General features: G+C 41.2%; 2 protein-coding genes across 2 annotated transcripts; both read left to right on the forward strand.

Annotated features, from left to right (window-relative positions):
• The first annotated feature begins 3 nt into the window (after positions 1-3).
• LOC114520321 (echinoderm microtubule-associated protein-like 6) lies at positions 4-15,633 on the forward strand. The gene is made up of 38 exons (XM_028540570.1): positions 4-373; positions 1,830-1,989; positions 2,070-2,168; positions 2,275-2,383; positions 2,457-2,599; positions 2,666-2,801; positions 2,880-2,995; positions 3,132-3,217; positions 3,337-3,474; positions 3,974-4,230; positions 4,591-4,803; positions 4,932-5,182; positions 5,395-5,552; positions 5,944-6,130; positions 6,263-6,368; positions 6,521-6,614; positions 6,776-6,862; positions 7,808-8,024; positions 8,636-8,833; positions 8,922-8,966; positions 9,055-9,253; positions 9,418-9,642; positions 9,877-10,142; positions 10,219-10,378; positions 10,527-10,689; positions 10,994-11,288; positions 11,646-11,844; positions 12,075-12,301; positions 12,770-12,927; positions 12,999-13,116; positions 13,361-13,429; positions 13,581-13,700; positions 13,913-14,085; positions 14,265-14,427; positions 14,793-14,896; positions 15,004-15,157; positions 15,305-15,405; positions 15,489-15,633. The coding sequence occupies exons 1-38, from the start codon at positions 177-179 to the stop codon at positions 15,511-15,513; spliced, it is 5,916 nt and encodes a 1,971-aa protein (XP_028396371.1). The 5' UTR covers positions 4-176; the 3' UTR covers positions 15,514-15,633.
• A 169-nt stretch (positions 15,634-15,802) lies between these two features.
• LOC114520322 (pyruvate carboxylase, mitochondrial-like) lies at positions 15,803-24,752 on the forward strand. Its single transcript, XM_028540571.1, has 16 exons — positions 15,803-15,900; positions 16,826-17,200; positions 17,434-17,833; positions 18,270-18,573; positions 19,030-19,192; positions 19,594-19,776; positions 20,246-20,461; positions 20,541-20,781; positions 21,038-21,273; positions 21,407-21,568; positions 21,976-22,225; positions 22,306-22,550; positions 22,727-22,906; positions 23,334-23,430; positions 23,749-24,044; positions 24,434-24,752. Exons 2-16 carry the CDS (start codon positions 16,838-16,840, stop codon positions 24,686-24,688), a joined length of 3,591 nt encoding a protein of 1,196 aa, XP_028396372.1. The 5' UTR covers positions 15,803-15,900; positions 16,826-16,837; the 3' UTR covers positions 24,689-24,752.
• The last annotated feature ends 63 nt before the right edge of the window (positions 24,753-24,815 follow it).

Below are 24,815 nucleotides of genomic sequence, written 5' to 3' on the forward strand. Positions count from 1 at the left end.
GCGCGTTCCACGCCTCTGACCTGTGGTCGTGACAACGACAACAACGCTATAGTGAAAGGTGAAAACAATATCTGAATGAAACAAAACAATCATTTTATGAATGAATTTTGGACGATCGGGTGAAAACAAAAGACATTCAATAAAGTACAAGTCTTGAGCGGTCTTGGGAAGGCGCCATGAGCGATAGAACAGCTCCAAAATCGCAGTTGCGTTTAGAATGGGTGTACGGTTACCGTGGACATCAGTGTAGGAATAACTTGTATTTTACATCGTCAAAAGAGGTCGTTTATTTCGTCGCTGGAGTTGGGGTCGTTTACAACGTTAAGGAAAATTCCCAGCGCTTCTTTCTTGGGCATAACGATGATATAATCAGGTACTGTGACTTTGTTTTAGACCAGATAAACACACGATCGTTTGAGCGCGTTTTAGCCAAGTGGACGTTTTTGCATTTTGCAACTTTCGTGTTTACAATGCAGCTACATTTTACACAGACCCTCTGTGCAAAATGAGGTTATTTTTCTGGATTGCCAGTCGAACTTTGCAGCCACATTTCATAGATCCAGCCTGTATAAACTAAACATATTGCTGCAAAGTCTCTTCGACGATTTCAGCTCACGGCACACCCCTAAATGCACACACATGGCCATAGGATCGTTGTTTACATAGACTTTAATACAAATTTCATTCAAGTACGTGTAAATACTGCAGCATTTACTGAACTGAATGCAGATGGCATTTATAGCTGCACAATATTTTGATATTAGATGAGAACAAATACTGCAAATATTTCTTATATCAGTTTTTGTATAATAAAGTGTGATTTTGGTTAATTATTGATCAACACGTCAAGATTGGAGACTGCATATCTAATAGTTCTGATTGCTTTTTGAAGATTGGATATTGAGATTTAAAAATAAGCTCTGAACACCTGCATGTCAGAGAGTTGTGTCAATGAAATGTCTGCAAGATTTATCATGATTACCCACTGTAATAATATATTGCAATATGTATGTACGACTGATCCTAGCAAAAGAACCATGCCTGGTATACTGCAAGACAGTTTGTCTAATTCTGTATTTGCCCCATACAAACTGTCAAGACTCGTGTGTGCTTGTCAGGGGGAAATCCAGAATTCAGATCATGACTGAGGTGCAAATATTTTTGCTTGGATAGCTATCCTTCCCTCGATCTAGCTGTCACCACAGAATTGCTTGTCAAAATATCAATATATACTACTTAATAATTCTGAATTAGCAGTGCTATTGGAGTGCACCACTAGAAAATCCATCTGTGGTTTTCTTTTTCAAACCCTTGAGAAATCCTGCTTATAATCATAGAAATCGTACATTGCATTTAAATCTCCCCTGTGATTTTAGGTGAGATATTCTCTAAACATGTAAAACCAGATCTTTCGTCATTGATTTGCTTGTTCACATTTATCAATAGATAAAACTTATAGTCCCCCTCTCCTCCCCCTTCCTCCTTCTCCTCCCTCCTCCTACCCCTCCTCCCTGTCCTACCCCTCATCCTCCTCCTCCCCCTCCCTCCTCCTCCTCCCCCTCCTCCCTGCTCTTCCTCCCTCCTCTTCCTCCCCCTTCTCCCTCCCTCCTCCCCCCTCCTCCCTTCTCCTCCTCTCCCTCCTCCCCCCCTCATCCCTCATCCCCCTCATCTCCTACTCCCTCTTCACTCCTTGATCACTGTTCCAAGTGAACATGGTCCTTGATGCACTGGAATTTTAATTTTCATTGCAGAAAATATTTATATTTCTTTTTATAGAGTTAACTAACTAGTGGTTATAAAAATTTATTTGATAACTCAATATTTTCAAGCTTGGCTCTGCATCCAGAAAAGCAGTTAGTTGCAACAGGCCAGGTTGGAAAAGATCCATACATCTGTGTTTGGGACACCAAAAATTGTCAAACCGTATCGATTTTAAAAGATGGCCATCAAAGAGGTGTTGCAAGTGTGGCATTCAATACGGCCGGCACTGTAAGTTCTATAAATTTTAGAAACTGGTGAAATGAGAAGATTGAGTCTCAAATTTAATCCCTCATTTCTTTTTCGTCTAGCATTTGGCCTCTGTTGGCCTGGAGGATTATTACCTGATCTGCATTTGGGATTGGAAGCGAGGTCGTTTGTTAGCATCAGCAAACGGACATTCAGATAGGGTAAGAGATATCTTTACAGATTTCATGCTGCAATATACCCTATGTGTTCTTTATTCATCCAGTTTCATTCAAAATTTGACGTTTGTTATTTTCTAATGTTTTGTAGATTTTTGATCTTTGCTTTAATCCAAATGTTGACAATCAGTTGGTTTCATGTGGGGTGAAGCATATCAAATTTTGGAAATGGCAAGGGAATTTGTTGAACCCACAGAAAGGTAGCAATAAACTGACTGATAGCTGCATTCTGAAGCCGCTGCTTGAATTATGTCTGTGTTTCAACCGCTCTAGGAGTATTTGGAAAAGGTGGTGAAATTCAAACAATGCTGTGTCTGGCATTTGGCTCAAACGGAATCACTTATGCAGGGACACTGGGCGGAGATATTTATAAATGGGAGAAAAATAACTTGACTGGAACTATCCAAGGACATGAGGTAAATAGAATTTTTTTTTCATCTATGTTCTTCATCCATCATTTAATCATTTGTTGGTTAAAATAGGGAGCTGTCTTCACCATTCACAACTCTGAAGATGGTTTTGCCAGTGGTTCAAAAGACGGCAGTGTGATTCTATGGGATGGTAATTTTAAGCCAATAACAAAAATCGATCTTCTCAACAGCGTTATCGGCTATAAAGGTGCGTTTATAAGTTTTTGTTTTTCGCACAGGCATGTTTATATCGTTTTAACCGAGTATTGTTCTGCTTGATGAATAGGATTGTCTGTACGCAGCGTTTGCTGGACGGCTGATAAAATCCTGGTTGGTACAAACAGCAGCGAAATATACGAGGTTCTTGCTTCGAACAAAGAATCTCCCAGGACTTTAGTTCAGGTAAATATGTTCCAGGAAATGTCAGCAAGCAACAAGCTTGTTTGAAACCTGCTTACAAGTGCTTGTATTGCATCGTGGAGTACTGAATTTTGTAGATCAAGTGTGTGTGATTCATAGAGTGTGACATTCGTTTTAGGGTCATGCTGAAGGCGAGCTTTGGGCCCTTGCTGTTCACCCAAAAAAGGCTATGTTTGCCACAGGAAGTGATGACCATAGTATACGGTATTTATTGCTTGTTTTCTGTTTATTTTTCTTCCCACAAATCTGCATAACCAAACATAGCCCCCCCCCCAGGACTGCGGTGAAACCAAACTTATATTTTTCATCTTTTTAAAAAACAGATTATGGAGTCTTTCAGACAGAAATCTGTTGGCAAGAGTTGATTTGGAACAAAAGATACGATCTCTTGCATTTCACCCTGACGGCAGCCAGATAGCAGCTGGTTTATCGGATGGTTCGTTCATGGTTCTAAAATCAAGGTAAAATATTTCTTTATATCAACAGAGTTGGTATTGATTACGATTCAGGCTTGGCATATCGCTCGTCATGAAAGAGAGAGCACTGTAGTGTAGTTACTTTACACAGAGGGCTGTCGTGGTTTGTGTCTTGTGTCTGAACTACCTGAAACAGATATCTTAAACGTGGCAGTGTAGTGTAGGTAGTATTAATAAGCTGTCGTGGTTTGTGTCTGAACTACCTGAGAAAGATGTCTCAAACGTGGTGGTCCAGTGTAGGTAGTATTCTACAATAAGCTGTCGTGGTTTGTGTCTGAACTACCTGAGAAAGATCTCTCAAACGTGCTTGTCAAGTGTAGGTAGTATTCTACAATAAGCTGTCGTGGTTTGTGTCTGAACTACCTGAGAAAGATGTCTCAAACGTGGTGGTCCAGTGTAGGTAGTATTCTACAATAAGCTGTCGTGGTTTGTGTCTGAACTACCTGAGAAAGATCTCTCAAACGTGGCCATTCTTCTCTTTCAGGGATCTTTCTGAAGTTCTTCAAAGCAAAGATCGTACGGAAGTCATTCACGAACTAAAGTACTCACCAGACGGCGCATATTTGGCCGTCGGATCAAACGACAATTTTGTTGATATCTACGCAACTTCTCAACGCTACAAAAAAGTCGGCGAATGCAAAGGCAGTTCAAGTTTTATCACTCATTTAGATTGGTCGGATGATAGTAAATATATACAAACTAATTCTGGGGCTGGGGAAAGATTGTTCTACAAGATACCAGGTGATTGAAACAATTGATTATCCCACTATACTATACCATACCATATCATACCATACCATACCATACCATATGATACAAAACCTTACCATACAATACCATACCATACCATACCATACCATACTATACCATACCATATACAAAACCTTACCATACCATACCATACCATACCATACCATACCATACCATACCACACCATACCATACCACACCATACCATACCATACCTTACCATACCATACCATACCATACCACACCATACCATACCATACCATACCTTACCATACCACACCGTATCATACCATACCATACTGTATCATCCCAGATGTCACAACTTCTTAGTCCATATCTTCCTGTTATTCAGCTGGCAAGCGGGTGACAAACAAGGAAGAAATCAAAGCCATCAGTTGGTCGACGTGGACGGGGGTACTGGGCACTGAAGTGAACGGGATTTGGGAGAAATATACCGACACAAATGATATCAACGCCACCGACACGTCGTTTCCTAGCAACACTCTTGTTTCCGGCGATGATTTCGGTTTAGTGAAATTATTTCGTTTTCCTTGCGTCAAGAAAGGTAAAGCCAAGTTTTAGATTAATAAATGTTAGTAATTTCTAAGAAACGTCCTCTTTCAACCCCCTTTTTCATGTATTTTGTGTTAAAACGTTGCTCTTATTGCAAAAACGGAAAACTTTTTCGTCCAGGCGCTCACTTCAGGAAATATGTTGGTCATTCAGCACACGTCACCAACGTTAGGTTCAATCACGATCACACTAAGGTCATTACCACGGGCGGCGCCGATCAGTCGATATTTCAGTGGCGATTTAATCCCGATGGCTTCCGAGACGGCGCCGAGAGTCTCTCCGAAGCTGCTACGGGTTATGTGGATTCTGATGATGGCTTGAGTGATTCGGACGCGTCTGATGCTGGCGAGTTGGATAGTGACGTTGAAAACGTGAGATTCTTATGACTTATTATACCACACTATACCTTCACATACCACACTATACCTTCACATACGACACTATACCTTCACATACCTCACTATACCTTCACATACCCCACTATACCTTCACATACCTCACTATACCTTCACATACCACACTGCACCTTATCATACCACACTGTACCATACCCCGCACACCCATTTGTCATATTTCTTTTCAGGAAGCACAAGTGAACTACGACAGGACTTTGTATAAAGAAGATCTTCCAGCAATAAAAAGAAAACTAAAGTCTCAAGCGAAAGAGGAACAATACAAAGTACCGAGAAGTGCCCAGAAGAAACCGCCCAACCAGGGACTGCAGTTGGAGTTTGTTCATGGGTACGTTTGCACCACCACGATGCCCGGATATCAGGCAGATTTAGCACGAGGACATCAACGTTAAAAACGATGTGAAAATGGCAAATAAATGGCGTGATGCGGGAGATGCGCCCATATATAGACTTTCTATTCGCCATTTTCACGTCGCCTCTGATGTTTCTGTCCTCAATCTCTGTCACAAAACGTGCACTTTCTCTGTGGCCTAGTAGCGAGAACAATGTTCCAAAATTGAAACTCCTGAATTCAAATCTACCTGGAAGAAACGAGTTGCACTTTTAAAGCGTTCACAGTGTTGCTTTGGGAGATGTCCCCGCCATGTCTGTGAAATATGTGTGGTCATACAGTATATTGTTTCGTATTGCCAATATAACTCGGTATTTTCCCAATGTAGTTATCGTGGTTATGATTGTCATAACAATCTTTTCTACTTGCAAAATGGCGAGATTGTTTATCACGTGGCTGCAGTGGGCATCGTGTATAATCGCGACAGACATTCTCAGAAGTTTTATCTTGGTCATACTGACGATATCCTATGTTTGGCAATTCACCCGGTCAAGGATGTCGTGGCTACAGGACAGGTAGGGATGTTAGATGGGGGTTGTTACGTTATAGCTGTGGTAGTCGTGGGATCAGTGCTACGGGATAGATATGGATCGAAGGATGACTACTGAGACTTGACATTTTGAACATGTGGATATTAACTCCTTCAGGTTGGACGGGATCCGTGTATTCATATTTGGGATGCAGAAAAGTTGGAGTGTTTATCGATCCTAAAAGGTCAACATCAGAGAGGTGTTTGTGCTGTTGATTTCTCAGGTAATGAGAGCTTCTGTAGTTGTACCCTAGTGGAAACTGTGACAAAAGTAACACTGGATAAACCAGGCCTCAGGCCTGCGAGGTCTTTTAGTTACCCAGTTCTCCAACGTAGAGTAATCGTCATTGTTCATCCGTCAACCATTTGTTTCCAGGCGATGGTAAAAAAATCGCCAGTGTGGGTTTGGATAATGAACATTCTATTGTGGTTTGGGATTGGAGGAGAGGAGACAAACTCGCTACAACAAGGTATTGTGGGAAAGTTCAGAAATAAGAGAGACTAGTTCTTCTATGAAGGACATTGAGATACGAGGACATTAGCACAGTTAGGCAGTGACAGGCTGACAGCTCGTAGTATTAAACATGAAGTACTATGCAGTTAACAGCCAAATCTAATATTCCCTTTACAGAGGTCACAAAGAGAAGATATTTGTGATTAAGTGGAACCCATTCTCCTCGGACCAGTTGGTAACGGTCGGTATAAAACATATAAAGTTCTGGGGCCGGTTGTTGAAAAGCCGGTTAACGCTAATCCAGGGTTAAAAATGCCTAACCCAGGGTTAAATTTTAAACCTTGGTTGATTTGCGTTGCTCAAAGCTCGGTTAGCGTTAACCCTGGGTTAAAATTGATAAAAAATTAACCCTGCTAGCTAGGTGGGTTAACTTGTTAATCCTGGGTTAACTTCGATTCAAAATGGATGAATAAGGAGCTGAAACATGTAAACACGTATAATTCGTCATGAATTAAACACTTTTGAAACGTTTTACGAATAATTTCGAGAGCAAAGAATTATTTAAGTTCGACTTCGTTCGGTTTCGGCTGACATATTGATTTATTTATCTTCGCTTCAATGCAATACACGATAAATGAATACGACCGTACAAATTGAAACAGCGTAATCGAAATATTTGTTTCGGATGCCAAAATTCGATTCTTTTGATTGGCAGCAAGTGGTAAGGCTACGTTTGTTCCTGAATTTTAAATAATCAAAGAATGGCTAAAATTTTAAAATAGATTATAGATTGTTTATATATAATTTGCACATCGACATATTTCACATCGACATTATTTATCATACAAAATGGCCTTTCATTTCGAATCTTTCCAAAATTCCATGCACGGAAATTGCTGTTCAAAACAACGTCCCTGCGACCTTGCCCTCACGGCATATAATCTTTCGCCTGACAGTATATCCTCGTCGGGTAAAGTTTTGACGCTCGTTTATTGACCAATCGAAAACGTTCTTATATCCAATTTAGTCCTTAAAATACATTTAATCTTAGGTTAAATATTTTAACCCTGGGTTAACTAACCCTACCGCTAACCCTGCTTTGAACAACACAGTTTTAACCCAGGTTTAGCTAACCTAGGGTTAAGGATTTTAACCCAGGTTTAGCACTAACCCAGGGTTAAATTTAACCTGCTTTTGAACAACCGGCCCCTGGACTCAGACCGGTGGCGGATTCACTTCGAAACGTGGAATATTTGGTAATGTTGCAAAACAAGACACGATGCTTTGTGTAACGTACGGAAAGACAGCCGAGGTAGTGTATTCTGGTGGAACGAGTGGCAAAGTGTTTGTTTGGGAAGGAAATACTTTGAAAGAAACGGTTGAAGCTCATCAAGGAACGGTTATGGCGATGCAGACGCTGGAGAAGGTGAGGCTTTCGAGTTTGGAAAGATTGCAGTTTAAGAATTGCCTCTTGATCATCTAGTGCAACTGTCGCTTGTCAACTCTCATCAATTGTTATCAACTCTCATCAACTGTTATCAACTCTCATCAACTGTTATCAACTCTCATCAACTGTTATCAACTCTCATCAACTGTTGTCAACTCTTATCAACTGTTATCAACTCTCATTAACTGTTATCAACTCTCATCAACTGTTGTCAACTCTTATCAACTGTTATCAACTCTCATTAACTGTTATCAACTCTCATCAACTGTTATCAACTGTTATCAACTGTTATCAACTCTAATCAACTGTTATCAACTCTTATCAACTGTTATCAACTCTCATCAACTGTTATCAACTCTCATCAACTGTTATCAACTCTCATCAACTGCTATCAACTCTCATCAACTGACATTCTCTTCGGTGTAGGAATGGTTTTTTTAAACTCTTAACAGCATTTTGAGTTGTAAACTTAAAAATCCTTTCACTAACTATAGTTAAAAGTTAACTACCCTTTTTATACAACCGAGTCTGAGTTTCAACACTTGGGATATTTTATGGTTTAAGACAGTTTAATTTCCCTTGCGTACCAGGGTTTTGTGACCGGTGGAAAAGACGGCGTTGTTGGTCTCTGGGATCAATCTTTTGGTCGTTGTCTCAAAACGTACAAGATCACGCGAAATAGCCTTCGTTCAGGCATTTCTTCCTGTTCATTGCTGGCTGATTCCCCGCCTGTGCGGGCGATATCTCTGGGTCAAGGAAAGATCCTCGTGGGGACCACGAACAGTGAGGTTTGTATTCTTGAAAGAAAAATAAAACAGTTTGCCTGTACGGCATGTGAGGCGACTTAATTTCACTCAACACTTGGGTTTTCTGTAGATTCTTGAGATCGACAAAACTGGACCAATAACAGTTCTCATTCAGGTATGTTTCACAAATACTTGCTGTTTTATCAAAAATTGTTGTCATGAATTGAGATTTGCTTTATTGTGACTTGTCCCGCTATCTCCAGGGTCACAGAGAAGGGGAGGTATGGGGCCTAGCTACTCATCCTTCAGAGAAAGTTTGTGCGACCGCGAGTGACGATAAGACACTGAGGGTATGGGATCTAGAGAATAATCGCGTCAGCAACGGTCGTATTTTGAAACATCCAGCAAGATCGCTCAGTTATTCACCCGACGGAAAAGCCATCGCGGTTGGTTTGAAAAATGGTATGTCGCTTTGTTGGTACTGTACAGAAGGACAATTTATTGCATGCAGAAAATTGCCCTGAAACCTGCAATAAACTGTTGTCTGGAGTGGTTTTTATTCTGTGTAAGAACGTGAAACAAAATGAGTCACGAAATATGATCATTTCGATACACACATTTTCTAGGAAGTTTCGTCGTTGTCGATTCCTCGACCCTCGAGGATATCATCGAGTTTCAACATCGCAAAGAGGAGATATCCGACATTAAATTCTCGCCTGGCCAAGGAAAATATTTGGCGGTCGCCTCTCACGATAATTTTGTCGACATTTATAACGTCATGAGCGGAAAGCGAGTCGGAGTTGGCAAAGGAAGTTCCAGTTACGTCACTCATATCGATTGGGACAGTAGAGGTCAGTTGTAGGGAAGTAAGAAGGTTGCTGTAGTGTTGTTGTTGTTGTTTTTGTTGTTGTTTTTGTTTGTGTGTTTGTTGTTGTTGTTGTTGTTGTTGTTGTTGTTGTTGTTGTTGTTGTTGTTGTTGTTGTTGTTGTTGTTGTACGCTCTTAAATTGAATTTGCCAATCTAAGAACGGATCTTATAGATGCGAGTGCTTACCCTCATTTATACCTTATTCTCCTCTCCGGAAGGTAAACTGATCCAGTCTAATTCTGGCGCAAAAGAACACCTGTTTTTCGAAGCACCTCGAGGCGAACGACACGCCATTGTTTTGAAAGAACTAGAGAAACTGGAGTGGTCAACATGGACTGGAGTCTTGGGGCGGGAAGTGGAGGGAATCTGGCCCCAGTACTCCGATATCACGGACGTGAACGCAACGTGCACTACCAGCGATAAAAATCTCATCGCGACTGGCGATGATTTTGGATACGTGAAGATTTTTCAGTTTCCCGTTAAGGTAAATATAGTCGTGGATTCCATAGTTAGATACGGTCAGCCATTACCATTGAGATGTTCTCTATCCTTTCTCAAAGGGTAAGAACGCGAAGCACAAGAAATATAACGGGCATTCTGCGCATGTCACGAACGTCCGCTGGACATACGACGACGGGCACTTGGTCTCAACGGGGGGTGATGATACCTCGCTGATGGTTTGGCGACGAAATCGTCCTAACCAACGACGACATTATGCAGGTTAGAATTTTGAGTTAACAGTTGCAATGTACCATAGCTCTTCTCAAGCAAGTCACTCGCTTGGGTCCCGGGTTGAGACCTTAGCAGTGACAGCGCTGATCATGAAGAGATTAGTTGACTGAAGCACGGACCATCTTGCCTTTTTTAGGCGACAGTGATAATTCAGACACAGACAGCGAAGAGGAGGGTGGTTTTGACAGCGATGTTGAAGTGGAGAAGAACAGAACTTACGAAGATAAGATTTATGCGAATCCCATGAGGAAGACCACTGGAACGAAACCGCATTTGAAGGAGGAGAAGACGGCGGAAAAGTAAGGGAGTGTATCGTCAGGCAGGGTCACCGAGAGGAGGGGCAGGGGGAGGGCCCAACGCGATTTAAAAAAGGACCTAAATTAAGGAAGATTTCTCCAAAAGTTATGACATTATAGGGCCGCGGAATGAAGGCTCTGAGCCCCACAATTGCGATCTTGTGGTCAGGATTTGTATATGTGCCTCATACATAGGCCTAAACCTCTCCTTCTTCATAGGAATCTCCTTAAGTATAGCAATGTTGTTGTACCAGCCAGAACACACGATTGTCACTCGTGTGAAGTGAATTCCATAATTTTTCCACAGGGCCGTATTCAGTCGTGGCTCAAAGCTGCCGCCAAAAGTGCGCCAACCCGCAAAGGATTCTGGCGACAGACGTAAACGAATCAAGAACGTGCAGGATCTGACGCTGGAACACGTTCATGGCTACCGGGGTTTCGATACCCGGAATAATGTACACAACCTTGGTGATGCAGATATCGTATACCATACGGCCGCGTTGGGGATTGTTCATAACCTCAAAGACGGAACGCAGTCGTTTTATCTGGAGCATACTGACGATATCGTCTGTCTCTCTGTCAATAGACACCCGAAGTTCAAGGTATTGTTGTTTTCTTGATGCAACATTATAGACATCTTCTCCCACCTGTTTTCTGAGGTATAAGGGGCGGGGGAGCCCTTTGGTCACTGGGGCACGTGCATTGTGATTGAAATATCTGAATGTGTGTCAGAAACTTGTTGATGTTACCCAAGAGGTGTGCAATTTTACCATGCGAATGAGATCCTTGGATTTATAACCAGGATTGTGAATGTTGTTGTTTTTCGTCCGATAAGATAAGAAAGGCTTAGATACAGGAGAATGTAGTAGTTTGTGGATGAATTATCTCTGTATGAATGCTGCTGTTTTTTATGTCGTTCCTGTTGTACTGGTGTTAATCTCGCTTTTTGCTTTTCACAGAATGTCGTTGCAAGTGGGCAGATTGGGAACGAGCCGACCGTACACGTTTGGAACAGCGAATCGAAAGAGACCTTGTCCATTCTTCAGACATCTCATTCTGTGGGTGTTTGCAGTGTGAACTTCAGTTGTAGTGGGAAGTTGTTGCTGACGGTAGGACTGGACGACCATCACACTGTTACCATTTGGAGGTGGGCCGAAGGTTAGTAAACTGTTGTGTGTTGTGTGTTCGGTAAGAGAGTGTGTGTGTGGGGGGGGGGTGATTTCCTTCTTGGAACGGGGGGTGATTTTTGTTCTTGGGATGGGGGCAATGATATTCCTTCCTGGGACGGGGGGTATGATTTTCCTTCCTGGGACGGGGGTGGTGTGCTTTTCTAACTGCTGTCATTCTGGTTCGTTTATGTCCACGGAAGCTCTTGTTATTGTTTTTAGGCTTGAAACTTGCCAGTGCAACAGGGCACACTCGAAGGATATTCGTTGCGGAGTTTCGGCCAGATTCTGATTCAAAGTTCGTGACCTGTGGCGAGAAGCATGTCGCGTTCTGGACCCTAGCTGGGGGACAGTTGGTTGGTAAGAGGGGTGTTTTGAAACAACCTGAGGGAGACAATGAGGAAACTACCTTGAAAATGCAAACAATGCTATCAGTCGCTTTTGGAGCAGTAAGTATTCGTTTGATTTGGCAAAGTATTCTGTGACAACTGTGCTGGTATACTGTGAGGCATTCAAGCAGTAGCGTAGCCAGCCTGTCGATTTCTCCCGCTATGCTAATATTTTAGTGTTCACTGACTCTGAAAACAATAGATTCCTAAAGACATGAATAATTATAATAACTCGAAATTTACATAGCGGGACAAAATCGTCAGGCTGGCTACGCCACTGCATTCAAGCAGAGATATTCCTTCTTGAGTACACTTGAAAATTGACAGAACTGTCCTGCATAAGTTAAGTTAGTTTAGGGATTTGCCGGTTGTAACAGTGGATCAAAAAGCGATGAACCTCGTGGACCACTAGGGGAGAACAGCTTGATATGGTAGAGCTATTCAGTATAAATAAAGTTAGCTTATCGTAGTTAGATATAAACTATGAGGCCATGTTGAATTTTGGTTGATGGAAATGCTTTCTTCCAGGATGACGTAACATTTACCGGTTCAATGAGCGGTGATGTTTACGTTTGGCAACATCATCAAATGCTCCGCTTGGTCCAGAAAGCTCACAATGGTCCAGTGTTCACCCTGTTTACCACTCTCACTGATGGACTTATTGTCTCTGGGGGGAAAGAAAAAGGGTAAGGAATGCGATTGACATCAAGAGCTCTGTCGAACAAATATTCCAACTAGTATCATTTGATATGTTCAGAAATTTAAAAGATGGCGGTTCAGTAAAACTGTGGGATCAGGAGATGAAGAGATGTCGCTCGTTCAACCTCGGAAGTGGATCGGCAGTTGACGTCGTGAAATCTGTTTGTAGGCAGAAGGTAACTCGAGCACAAAACAAGAATCTATATATCCTCCATATTTTTATTCAATATTTTCCCATTTTTCTTCAGACAACATTAGGGTTTTTTATTAAATGTTTTTCGTTCATATCCTTTGTTGCAAACCTTCAAATTTAGCTTCACCAAATACAAAAACATCGCGTGTAAGAAGCGCCGACCAAATGCTAAAAATTAGATTTGAAAATGCTGTGCTGCAATGTAAACATAAATTATATTTTGACAGGGAAATATTTTGGTGGGAACAAAGTCTGGAGATATTTATGAAATCACTGAAAAGTCATCGTCTTCCCAGGTAGGGGGGGGGGAACTAACTCGAATTTACCACGATCGATCATTATCCAGCATTCGGGGGGGGGAGGGTTTAGAGACTAGCAACTGATGATGGTCAATTCAATCAACGCTGTTTGGATTGTAAATGAACACGAGCATTCTGTGTCGTTCAGGTGGTCGTGAATAGTCACACGGAGGGGGAAATCTGGGGTTTGTGTGTTCACCCGGAAAAAGATGTTTTTGTCACAGGCAGCGACGACAAGACGGTTAGATTGTGGGATCTAACCAAGAAGGTAAGTGTTGTTTTCATCAAGATGCTTTTGCTGGAACATTACATGATGGCATTCCGTTGAAAAGTTTGTTTGTTTCAGGAGGAAAACTTTAGACTTATACAAGCGATAGTTTAAAAAGCAATTCAGTTTTTTGGGTGTTTTACTTATTCGTTTGTTGTCTGCAGCAACAAGTTTACCAAGAACTACACCGGGCTTTTTTCGAAATTGTTTAGGTTCTGATCAACGTGGTCTCGTTCGAGGTTGGAGTAAGGTCTGTGTGTATTTCACCTGATGGAGAACTGGTTGCCGCAGGATGTAAGAATGGAGAGTTCATCATTTTGAATATTTCCAATCTAAAAACCGTTGCTAAGAAACGAGATCGCAAGCAAGCAGTGCAGGATATAAGGTGAGGCTCGTGGTGCGACGTTGATATATGAGGGTATAACAGATATAATAGGGGAACAATCTGTTTTGTATCTTGTTAGCCCCATCGGCTGTGAATCCGCCAAGATATGCCCTTTTTGGTATTTTTTTCTCGTACTACTTCAGTTGAAGCTGGTTTAAAACGACAAATTAATTTTTCAGGTTTAGTCCAGACGGCCGCTATCTTGCCGTGGGCTCAGATGACAATGCTGTTGACTTCTATGAAGTAATCACTGGCCGGCCGCTGACCAGGGTTGGATATTGCAAGAATATTCCAAGTTTTGTTACGCAGATTGATTTCTCTGCTGACGGGAAGCATGTGCAGGTATAGCGGGAGTCTTTATTGTGATATGTAGTCAGTATGGGCTCCCTATAGTACGAGTTTTTCGACAAGTTATGAGTTATCATCTTAGTATAAAGCTGTCACAAGAGTCGATAAGTAGCTGAGAACAGACTGACGTGTTTATAGCGGAGAACAGACTAACGTCTTGAAACTACATTGGTACAAGTTTGCTTTGAACTGTTCGCTACTTACGTTTGTGGTGAGGCCACAGGTGACACGATTGTATGTAAATGAAACGTTTTCGTCATGTAAACGGCTTTGCGCTTGCATGCTTCTTGTTTTCTGGGCACTGCAGTTGGTAGCAGGTAGCGCAATTTCTATGATTACTTTCAACCGTTTGACTACAGGTATCGACTGGCTCGTATGAAAAACTTGTATTCACCGTTCCCAAAGGAGTACCTGTGACGTCGCCACAGGAGATAGATCAAATCACGTGGGCATCGTGGACAAGGTCGGTGAAGTTATCGGACGTTGAATAAATGACATTTACCGATTTGAAACTTTTTTGCTCTCAGTTGAACCTCAGCATGACTAAAACAATTCACAATTATTTCTCAGTGTGTTGGGCAAGGAGGTCGTTGGTGTCTGGCCGCGTAACGCTGATAAAGCCGACGTGAACTGCTCCAATCTTTCCCATTCTGGCAACGCAATAGCGACTGGAGATGATTTCGGTTTTGTCAAATTATTTGAATTCCCAGTGACCGAGAAATTTGTAAGTGTATTTTACGTTTAACAATTTGTTTTTTTTGATCGTACGCTATAAGGCCCTATAACAAGTTTGGTCCCTTTCAAGAAGGGGCATCAGTGAATTTGGCGCTTATATTATCACTTGCTATCTTTGTGTTTTTGTCATTCCTAGGCTCCATGTAAACGATATGTGGGTCACTCGGCTCATGTGACCAATGTCCGATTTAGTCACGATGATAGATACTTACTGAGTACTGGTGGGGATGACTGTAGGTAAGAAATATAAGGAAGACCCATTCTAAATACTTATAGATAACTACCAATACCATTTCATTGAATTCTCTTCTTTTTTGTAGCGTTTTTGTCTGGAAATGTCTGTAGAAAAGATGTGAAGATCAAACGCTTTTTGTTCGTGTAAATTTAGGGAGGATTTTAACTTATATTTTATCTTTATATTGAAGTATAAAAGTAATTTATTGCAATAGACATATATATTTAATATTTATCGAGAATTACAACTTTTTGGCGGATTTTCGGGTTCGAATTACGCGCCTCGTTAGCATAAAAACCGTTACCCTGTCTTCGGCTCTTCCTCGGTGAAATTAACCGTCTTCGGCTCTTCCTCGGTGAAATTCGCCGCCCAATCGTACGTGAGGAAATAAGTAAACAATAACATAAGACGTGGAGGGTCGCGTCCAAAGATCTGGATTGTACACTTTTGGATCAATGGTTCCCACTTGGGATTAACGATCGACTTTTGCATTAAAGGTGCAGTCTTTTCTCTTACATTTTACGGTAACGATTACTTAGTTCATACTTGATTTTACCAAACATCGAACGATCAAACGTTCTTCGAACCACATGCGTGCGGTGCCGTCTGGAATTCCAAAACATAGCGGTCATAATTTTACGTTACATAATTCTAAACAATTAATTTCGTTTAATATTTTAATACGATCGTACACTGTCTCTGGATAAAACAAGTTCGTATCATGCATCGTAATTATCTAATGATAGCGAAATATTGGGGGAATCGTTTTCATTTGAATAGTTCGATATACAAAGTTGAAAAATGTTACTATAAATTATGCATTAAGATTAATTGTAATTTGTACGAGTTTGAGTTATGTACACGTCTAAATTTCACGCAGATAACGTAATCAGTAAATTATACGTTTTGGAAAACATTGGTTTTTAGAGATATTGTTTTAATATAAGAATAATCGAAAACATTCCGCGATATTGTTAACTTTGTTGTCGGAGTCGATCGAATGCACGTGCTATTCCCTCAAGGTTGGTGCAGTAAACACTTGACTTTCCATTCCCCAAGGACAGTGCTTCCCCCAAAATGTTATGCAATTTCCCACTTGAAAAACAAGTCCATACTAGCCTAATTCAATTAAACTTCCTCTTGTTTTTAAAGGTACTGTTGTATAGTGGTTATTAAATGTAAACAATTACACTTTGTTTACATTTAAACTGAGGGTGAAAATAATTAGTGATATATTGATATATTTAATTAAATGAATCAGAATGTGGGCTAAAGTTTCTATCCATAAAAGTTTGCAACAAGAAATTTGAGCAGTTTTGGAATCAGCTAGCCCCGTCATTTCCATGAGCAAAGCTACTAAGCTAGTGCACAGAAACCTTTTCCCTTCAACTTGGGTTTTCTGAACTTAGGTTTTTGTTTCAGTGAACGCTGAAGATGTTCCGTCTACGAACCAGTCAGATCAAGCGCATTAATTTCCAACAGTTTTCTCGGATTACTGGGATACAATCCTCCTGTTACATCCATACCACAAGGCCTCGTTATGGTGCCGAAGATGGTGGCAAGACTGGACGAGAGGTGACGAATATCAACAAACTACTTGTGGCTAACCGCGGTGAGATTGCAATCCGCGTGTTCCGTGCTGCGTCAGAGAAAGGCATCAGAACGGTAGCAGTTTATTCCCAGGAGGATGTCAATCATATGCACAGACAGAAAGCTGATGAGGCATATTTGATAGGAAAAGGCCTCGCACCTGTTGCAGCTTACCTGGATATCCCAGAGATAATTCGTGTCGCCAAGGTAATGTGAATTGGCTATTTTTTAATGGTTAATTGGGACACATGAGAAAACAATGCCTTATTAATTGCCTCGCTAAATTGCCTTGCTATTAATTGCCTTGCAAAAGGTACTTTAAATTCATTGTTGCGACTTTTGTTTAATATTATACCAGTTCAATTACTAGTTATTCGAGATCTGTTTTTGTTGTGTATGCATGTAAAATGAGAAAAATAAATGGTTCTTCTGATCTTCAGGAACGTGATGTAGATGCAATTCACCCAGGATATGGTTTCCTCTCAGAGCAAGCTGACTTTGCTCGTGCCTGTATTAGTTCTGGTATTAAATATATCGGACCTTCGCCCGATGTCCTGTCAACAATGGGTGACAAAATTGCAGCCAGGGCTACGGCCAAGCAGGCAGGCATCAAAGTCATTCCTGGAACAGACCATCCTGTGGATGACCTTGAAACAGCACAACGCTTTTGTGAAAATCAGTCTGGGTTTCCAGTGATGCTGAAGGCGGCATACGGGGGGGGTGGCCGGGGAATGAGGGTTGTGCGCCACATTGATGAACTGGAGGAGTTGTTCAATCTGGCGCGAAGCGAGGCTTTGGCTGCCTTCAACGACGGTTCCCTTTTCATTGAGAAGTTTATTGGTATGGTATTTGAACATGCAACCTTTATTTTACTAGTTTAGTAACTCATGCAGAGTAGCACCATTATATATATATATATATATAATTACTACGCCAGAGTCTTATGAATTATCACTAGGTATGAGCGTAATATTCCTAGCCTCCAAATGCTTCACTGTTAAATTAAATACCAGTCAATGCTGTGTCACCGAAGTTTGCTTCTTCTCAATTGATCAATTGGTTGATAATTTCTTTCCACATAAAGCTTCACACTAACCAGTTCAACTCTCAAGTGAAACCTATATTTCATTTCGCTCAGTCATATCATATACGAATTATTTATCGATATTTATTGATTGTTGACAACGGTTTATTGATTGGAAAATTTAACAGATGGGAACAGCTTTGGGCTGAGGGGTTAAACAAGTTGTATTTCTCGTTAATTTGCCCCAAACAGAGCATCCACGTCATATTGAAGTTCAAATTCTCGGCGATGGTTACGGCAATGTTATTCATCTTCACGAACGAGATTGTTCTGTGCAACGAAGACATCAGAAAATACTCGAGATTGCTCCAGCGCCCGTGTTAGATCCTGCCTTGAGAGATGCAATCACAGCGGATGCCGTCAAACTCGCGAATTTCGTTGGCTATGAAAACGCCGGAACCGTGGAGTTCCTCCTGGACGAACAAGGCAATTATTATTTCATTGAAGTGAATGCAAGACTTCAGGTGGAACACACAGTAACGGAACAGGTCACAGGGTGAGTATAGTTCGTTGACAAGCCTTTCAGGTCTTGCTTACATTTTGTTTGCAATTTTCAAACCTGATGAGAACCTTTCTCGATGAGAACACTTATCAATTGTTTATTTGATTGCGATATAAGAATTTATGCTTCTGATTCAAACTCTCATTTGGGTTTCGAACAGGCTAGGCTTACATTGCTAGCTGTCTGAACCGGGCCATACCTTGTAATCGTATATCGGAAACGCTGTGTTCATTTCTGTGTCAGAAATATAACTATTTGTTTCTATCACCATTGCACCATGACAGTAGAGAATATGTCGTGACCAGCGAGTATGGTACATGCCCCGCGACACCATACAGTTCCCGTGACTAGCAGTCATACTTGGATGGAGTGGAAACAAATTGCTCCCGTGTACTTTCATTACTTAATTTTGTATTGAATGCTATCATCACTTGCATCGTGTTTTTTTAGTGTTGATTTGGTTCAAACGCAGATTGGTATTGCTGAAGGAAGAAGTCTTAAAGATCTTGGCTTATCTCAGGAGAATATCAAAGTGACAGGTTCCTCGATACAGGCAAGGGTAACCACGGAAGATCCTGCAAACAACTTCACACCTGATACTGGCAGGATTGAGGTGAGAGTGACATTGTACGCAAGAGAAAGTCAGGCCATTACTGTATAATAATCTTGGCTTATTTCAGAGTAGTTGAGTTCCTAAAATGACGTAATAAGGCCGATTTACACGCGGGAAATATTTGCTGCTATTTTGGATGTGATTTTCGTCTTTTGATGAATGTGATCGAGTAAACAAGTTACGGATGTTCAAATAAGGACACTTGTACATCAGAGCATTCATAACAATTCACTCGTTTGCATCTGTCAAAGGAAGAAAATCGACAGCTAAAGACGCCTTCAACAAGCTTTCGGCTCAACCAAGTCAAGCTGTGTTTTTCTATGCTTAGTTCACCTCACGTGAACATCATTACAGCCACTGCCTGCACATTTATTTACTTATCATCATGATTTGTCATAAAGGTGTTCAGAGCTGGTGAAGGGATGGGTATTCGGCTGGACAGCGCATCAGCATTTCCTGGTGCTGTTATAACACCACATTACGATTCGTTGCTGGTCAAAGTCATCAGTCATGCGAACAACCATCGCGAGGCCTCCAGAAAACTGTACCGAGCGTTACAAGAGTTCAGAGTTCGTGGAGTTAAGGTGGGTTTCGTAGTTCGTGGAGTTGTAGCGTGTTGGTTGTGGTATGTATATGGTGCATAGGTATGGTTTGAAATGGTATATGTCGTAGACAATGGTATATTGCTGTGGTATATATTTTGGAGATTGATATAGCATATTGCATACCGGTATGGTATATGACATCATTGACATAGTATATAGTATATTGGTATGGTATATGACATGGTGATTGATGTATATTAGTATGGTATATGGTATAATAGTGTGGTATATGGCGTAGTGTACCATAAGTTGTACGGTATAAGGTATAGCCCATACTGTTTGTTATAGCATGGTACGTTATAAGACGTGTCATATGACGTGGTATATAACGTATTGTTATGGTACAAGGTATGGTACTTTACCTGGTATTCTGAAGGTATGGTATGTTATAGCATTTTATGTTTGCCAATGCTGTACAACATGTTGAAACATTTCCATTTCTTTCCAGACCAACATCCCATTTCTCCTGAACGTCTTGGAGCATTCCGAGTTTGTTGACGGTGCAGTGGACACAGATTTCATCAAGGACAATCCTCAGTTGTTTCACATTGCAACGAGTCAGAACAGAGCCCAAAAACTGCTGCATTATCTGGGCAACGTCATGATCAACGGTCCAGTTACACCTTTAGCGACCACCATTAAACCGAGCAAAATAGAACCGAAAGTACGTAGAGTAGGTTTTTTTTGAGCGAGAGTTCATCTTTCCGGATACACGCGATTGCAGATCTTTTACGTCTTGCTAGATTCCCACGAACAGCACCCGCGATCGTCCAGCGGGTTTCAAGGATATTCTCACCAATGAAGGTCCCGAGGGATATGCGCGCGCAGTTCGAAATTCGAAATCTCTTCTGCTGATGGACACGACATTCCGTGATGCTCATCAATCCCTCCTTGCGACACGCGTTCGGACCACTGACCTAAGAAAGATTGCACCGTTTGTCTCGACGAATTTCTCAAACCTTTACAGCCTGGAGTGCTGGGGAGGCAAGTATTTTACGCAGATGAACTCTAAATACAACTGGAATAATATAACTACTGTTAAACATGCAAATATTTGCTTGAAGTCCGAATGGTTTTTGTGTCATGAACTGAAATACTTCATCTCAAACACTCGGTTTTAAAGCAAAATAAAACAATTTTCGATGTGAAAATTTCAAGACTTTGACGAAAAGCCAAATATTTTAAAATTGCAAAGCAGCTTGCTAAACACTCGAATTATGTGAAATTGAAATCTTTTTAGGAGCAACTTTTGATGTTGCAATGAGATTTTTAAACGAATGCCCCTGGGATCGTTTGGCCAAGCTGAGAGAAGACATTCCTAACATTCCACTTCAGATGTTGCTGCGTGGAGCGAACGCCGTAGGTTACACCAGCTATCCCGACAACGTTGTTTACAAGTTTTGTAAGGTCGCTGTGGAACATGGGATGGATGTCTTCCGCGTATTCGATTCTCTGAATTACCTGCCAAATCTCCAGGTAAAAGACAAGAAAGGTTGAAGTTGCAAGCTCGAGGGTGTAGAAAGTTCATATTAAGCAGAAGTTTCCATAAACTTTACCTTGTTCCAACCAACCTTGATAGGAAGTTTAATTTCCCACTGTGCACTTGTAGCTTGGTATGGAGGCAGCCGGCGCTGCAGGGGGTGTGGTTGAGGCCGCGATATCGTACAGCGGTAATGTAGCTGATCCAGGAAAGACCAAATACACCATCGAGTACTACATGGATCTCGCAGGTGAACTTGTGAAAGCTGGCACTCATGTTCTTTGTATCAAGGTACAGCTTCTCTTTCGTTACACTTTTTCTTTTGTATAGTACTTTATTTTCTAGTATAGCACTGGTTCAATACGAGATGATCCTTACTGGACCTCTAGGAAGAACAGTTTAGAACTGATAGAGCTATCCAGTATAAATAAAGTTAGTTTAGTTTAGGTTTCCTCCTGTAGTAACACTGGATCAATAAGAGATGATCCTTACTGGACCTCTAAGAAGAACAGTTTAGAACTGATAGAGGTATATTCAGTATAAATAAAGTTAGTTTAGTTTAGGTTTCCTCCTGTAGTAACACTGGATCAATAAGAGATGATCCTTACTTAATTTGAAGGAAGAACAATTTTGAACTGATAGAAACAACCTGGATGAATAAAGTTTGTAGTTATCGTTTATTTTTCCTTCTTCACCAGGACATGGCTGGATTACTTCGCCCAGAAGCGGCGACGTTATTAATCGGGGCTCTTCGTGCCGAGTTCCCTGACATGCCCATTCATGTCCATACCCATGATACAGCGGGCGCCGGGATCGCATCCATGCTGGCATGTTCTGAAGCAGGAGCTGATGTTGTCGACGTTGCTGTCGACTCCATGTCAGGAATGACGTCACAGCCGAGTATGGGCGCTCTGGTCGCGTCTTTACAGAATAAAGAGACTGATACGGGTAAGGGCGAATGAACTCTTTATATACAACTGGAGCAATCAAAATTTCTTCATTTGGTCTAAGTAGAGTTTTTTCTTCAGGTATACGGCTCGAAGATGTATTTGACTACAGCAGCTACTGGGAACAAGCCAGATTATTGTACGCGCCGTTTGAATGCACCACGACGATGAAAAGCGGCTATTCTGACGTGTACGAAAATGAGATACCGGGGGGTCAGTACACAAACCTACAGTTTCAAGCGTTTAGCCTGGGCCTCAACGAGCAATTTACTGAGGTGAAGAAGAAATATACGATGGCAAACCGTCTCTTGGGTGATATCATCAAGGTGAGGAAAATTCAGATTTATCTGGTTTATTTTTCTCATAAAGATGGATTTTCTGGTTTTGATTTACCGTTCAATATTCCTTAGTTGCATCGCAGTTGGGGCAAAACCCGTCAATGTTTCTTCTCTTATTGTGTTCATTTCCATCGCATTCCTTTTTACTTAAATTCCGTTTTAAGGTAACACCGTCATCGAAAGTCGTCGGCGATCTGGCACAATTCATGGTCCAGAATAATCTTGCTGAACATGACGTATTGGCAAGAGCTGGCGAGCTGGATTTCCCAAATTCTGTCGTCGGGTTTATGCAAGGTGAACTGGGTCAGCCTCACGGAGGGTTCCCGGAGCCACTCAGAACGCAGGTTTGTATAGGCCATTGAGGCTCTGTTAGCGACAGACGGCGATTGACAGCGATTGACAGCGATTTTCTCCTCCTGATGTATGCTATTGAGTATATCTAACGGATTACCTTACTTCACTCCGCCAAGCTTATACAACTGTGTACATTATTCACTCAATAATATACGCTAGAAAGAGAAAATCACCCGTGTAGCTGCATCTTTACCGCACTGAAAATTATGATCAACTTCATAAATGCAACACTTCTTAATATCCAGCAAATGATTATGAAATGCTTATGAAATGATTTCAAATGCTTATCAAATGATTATCAAATGATTATCAAATGATATTCATTGATTTTTCAACTTGAATACCGCTAGATGACTATCATTTGCAGAGGCAGTACTGGACGTGTATGACGTGATCGTAACCATTGTAATTTTTTAGGTTCTCAAAGGAAAGCCGACGATTGATGGAAGACCTGGGGAGAGTATGGAAGATTTGGACTTTGATGAACTGGAAAGAGAACTAAAAGAGGAACACGGTATGGTAGTATAGGATAACTGTGGATCAAATTAGACTTCTCTCTAGACGGCCAAAGAGGATCATTTTTTACTTCATCCAACGTTATTTCTACTGAAGGAAACCTAAACTAACATAACTTTAGATAACTACCCTGGTTCTAAACTCAAATGCAATAACCGACATTTTTTGAGCCAGTATTACTCAGTGCTAGGAAAGGAATCACAGCTCTTTCGGAGTAAATTTATTTTCAAAAAAGGGAGGAAAAGTTAGAGCAATGTGTGAGTCATTTCTTGTTGCAAAATTACAGACTAATGTAACATCGGTTTGTTCCTTCCAGGAGATCATAATATTCGCGAATGCGATGTGCTTAGCGCGGCATTATATCCGAGTGTATTCCGAGACTACATGAGATTCAAAGACGAGTTTGGCCCGATGGAACCTCTTCCGACACGATTGTATCTGACGGGGCCTGAAATTGGTGAGCAATTTCAGGTGGAAATTGAGAAAGGCAAGGTGCTGAATATCACGATACTCGCAATAGGAGATCTTCTTCCTGATGGACAAAGGGAAGTGTTCTGTGAGATGAATGGACAGCTAAGAGCTGTTTTTATCACAGACAAAACTGGCGTCGAGGTATGAAAGTTATTTTTATCACAGCAGGCATTATTTGCTCCAGGTTAAATATGCAATTGCAAAATCAAGTTCTGGAGCTGATTGTACGAAGGTTGGATAGATTTTGAGAGAACACTAAGGTTTATTATAGAATATACAGTGGTTTATTGACGAATCCGCCATTTTGAAAAGCGATATTATTCATGATAATAACAAATGTGTGATTATCGTGTTTGATCTACCGATCTGGAATCAGGAAGGGGGATAAAAAACTTTTCAAAGAGAATCTCAACACTCGAAATAAATTACACCGAACACGGGTGAGTGAAAAACCCACTATCCGACCACCAACTATATCACCCCTGACGTTGAGTTCGGCGAGCTGAATTGCTTTTGTTATTTTCCTTTAGCAAGTCGCAACAAGATCAAAAGCCAACAGGGACGACAAAGGCTCGGTGGGGGCACCCATGCCAGGAGAAGTGGTAGCAGTTAGGGTGAAGGAGGGACAACAGGTAGAGAAGGGGGACCCGCTTGTCGTACTCAGCGCTATGAAGATGGAGACGAACGTGACGTCACCGATCAAAGGCGTGGTCGCTAACATTAATGTCCGTAATGGAGAGACCATTCAGGCGGGAGACCTTTTGGTTGAAGTAACTGAAAATTGATTTTGGATTTTCTTGAAAAAATTACTAAGTTGTGGAATAATTATATTAAAAATGAACTCCTGTTCGCTTGAAATGAGAAAAGTTGTAAGATCAAACTAAGAAACTCATTAGAAATTTCACCTCAGCG

The sequence above is a fragment of the Dendronephthya gigantea genome, unplaced genomic scaffold (assembly GCF_004324835.1).
Source record: "Dendronephthya gigantea isolate DGI-Jeju-01 unplaced genomic scaffold, DenGig_1.0 000015F, whole genome shotgun sequence".
NCBI classification, from domain to species: Eukaryota; Metazoa; Cnidaria; class Anthozoa; order Malacalcyonacea; family Nephtheidae; genus Dendronephthya; species Dendronephthya gigantea.

What these genes read in the sequence shown, in the direction of transcription:
- LOC114520321 (XM_028540570.1), top strand. Translation starts at nt 177, where the DNA reads ATGAGCGATAGAACAGCTCCAAAATCGCAGTTGCGTTTAGAATGGGTG. An exon ending in CAAACGGACATTCAGATAGG is followed by an intron (nt 2,169 to 2,274) that starts GTAAGAGATATC and finishes AATGTTTTGTAG; the next exon opens with ATTTTTGATCTTTGCTTTAA. An exon ending in TCTGGGGGGAAAGAAAAAGG is followed by an intron (nt 12,928 to 12,998) that starts GTAAGGAATGCG and finishes TGATATGTTCAG; the next exon opens with AAATTTAAAAGATGGCGGTT.
- LOC114520322 (XM_028540571.1), top strand. Translation starts at nt 16,838, where the DNA reads ATGTTCCGTCTACGAACCAGTCAGATCAAGCGCATTAATTTCCAACAG. An exon ending in CTGATACTGGCAGGATTGAG is followed by an intron (nt 19,193 to 19,593) that starts GTGAGAGTGACA and finishes TTTGTCATAAAG; the next exon opens with GTGTTCAGAGCTGGTGAAGG. An exon ending in TCTTGGGTGATATCATCAAG is followed by an intron (nt 22,551 to 22,726) that starts GTGAGGAAAATT and finishes TTCCGTTTTAAG; the next exon opens with GTAACACCGTCATCGAAAGT.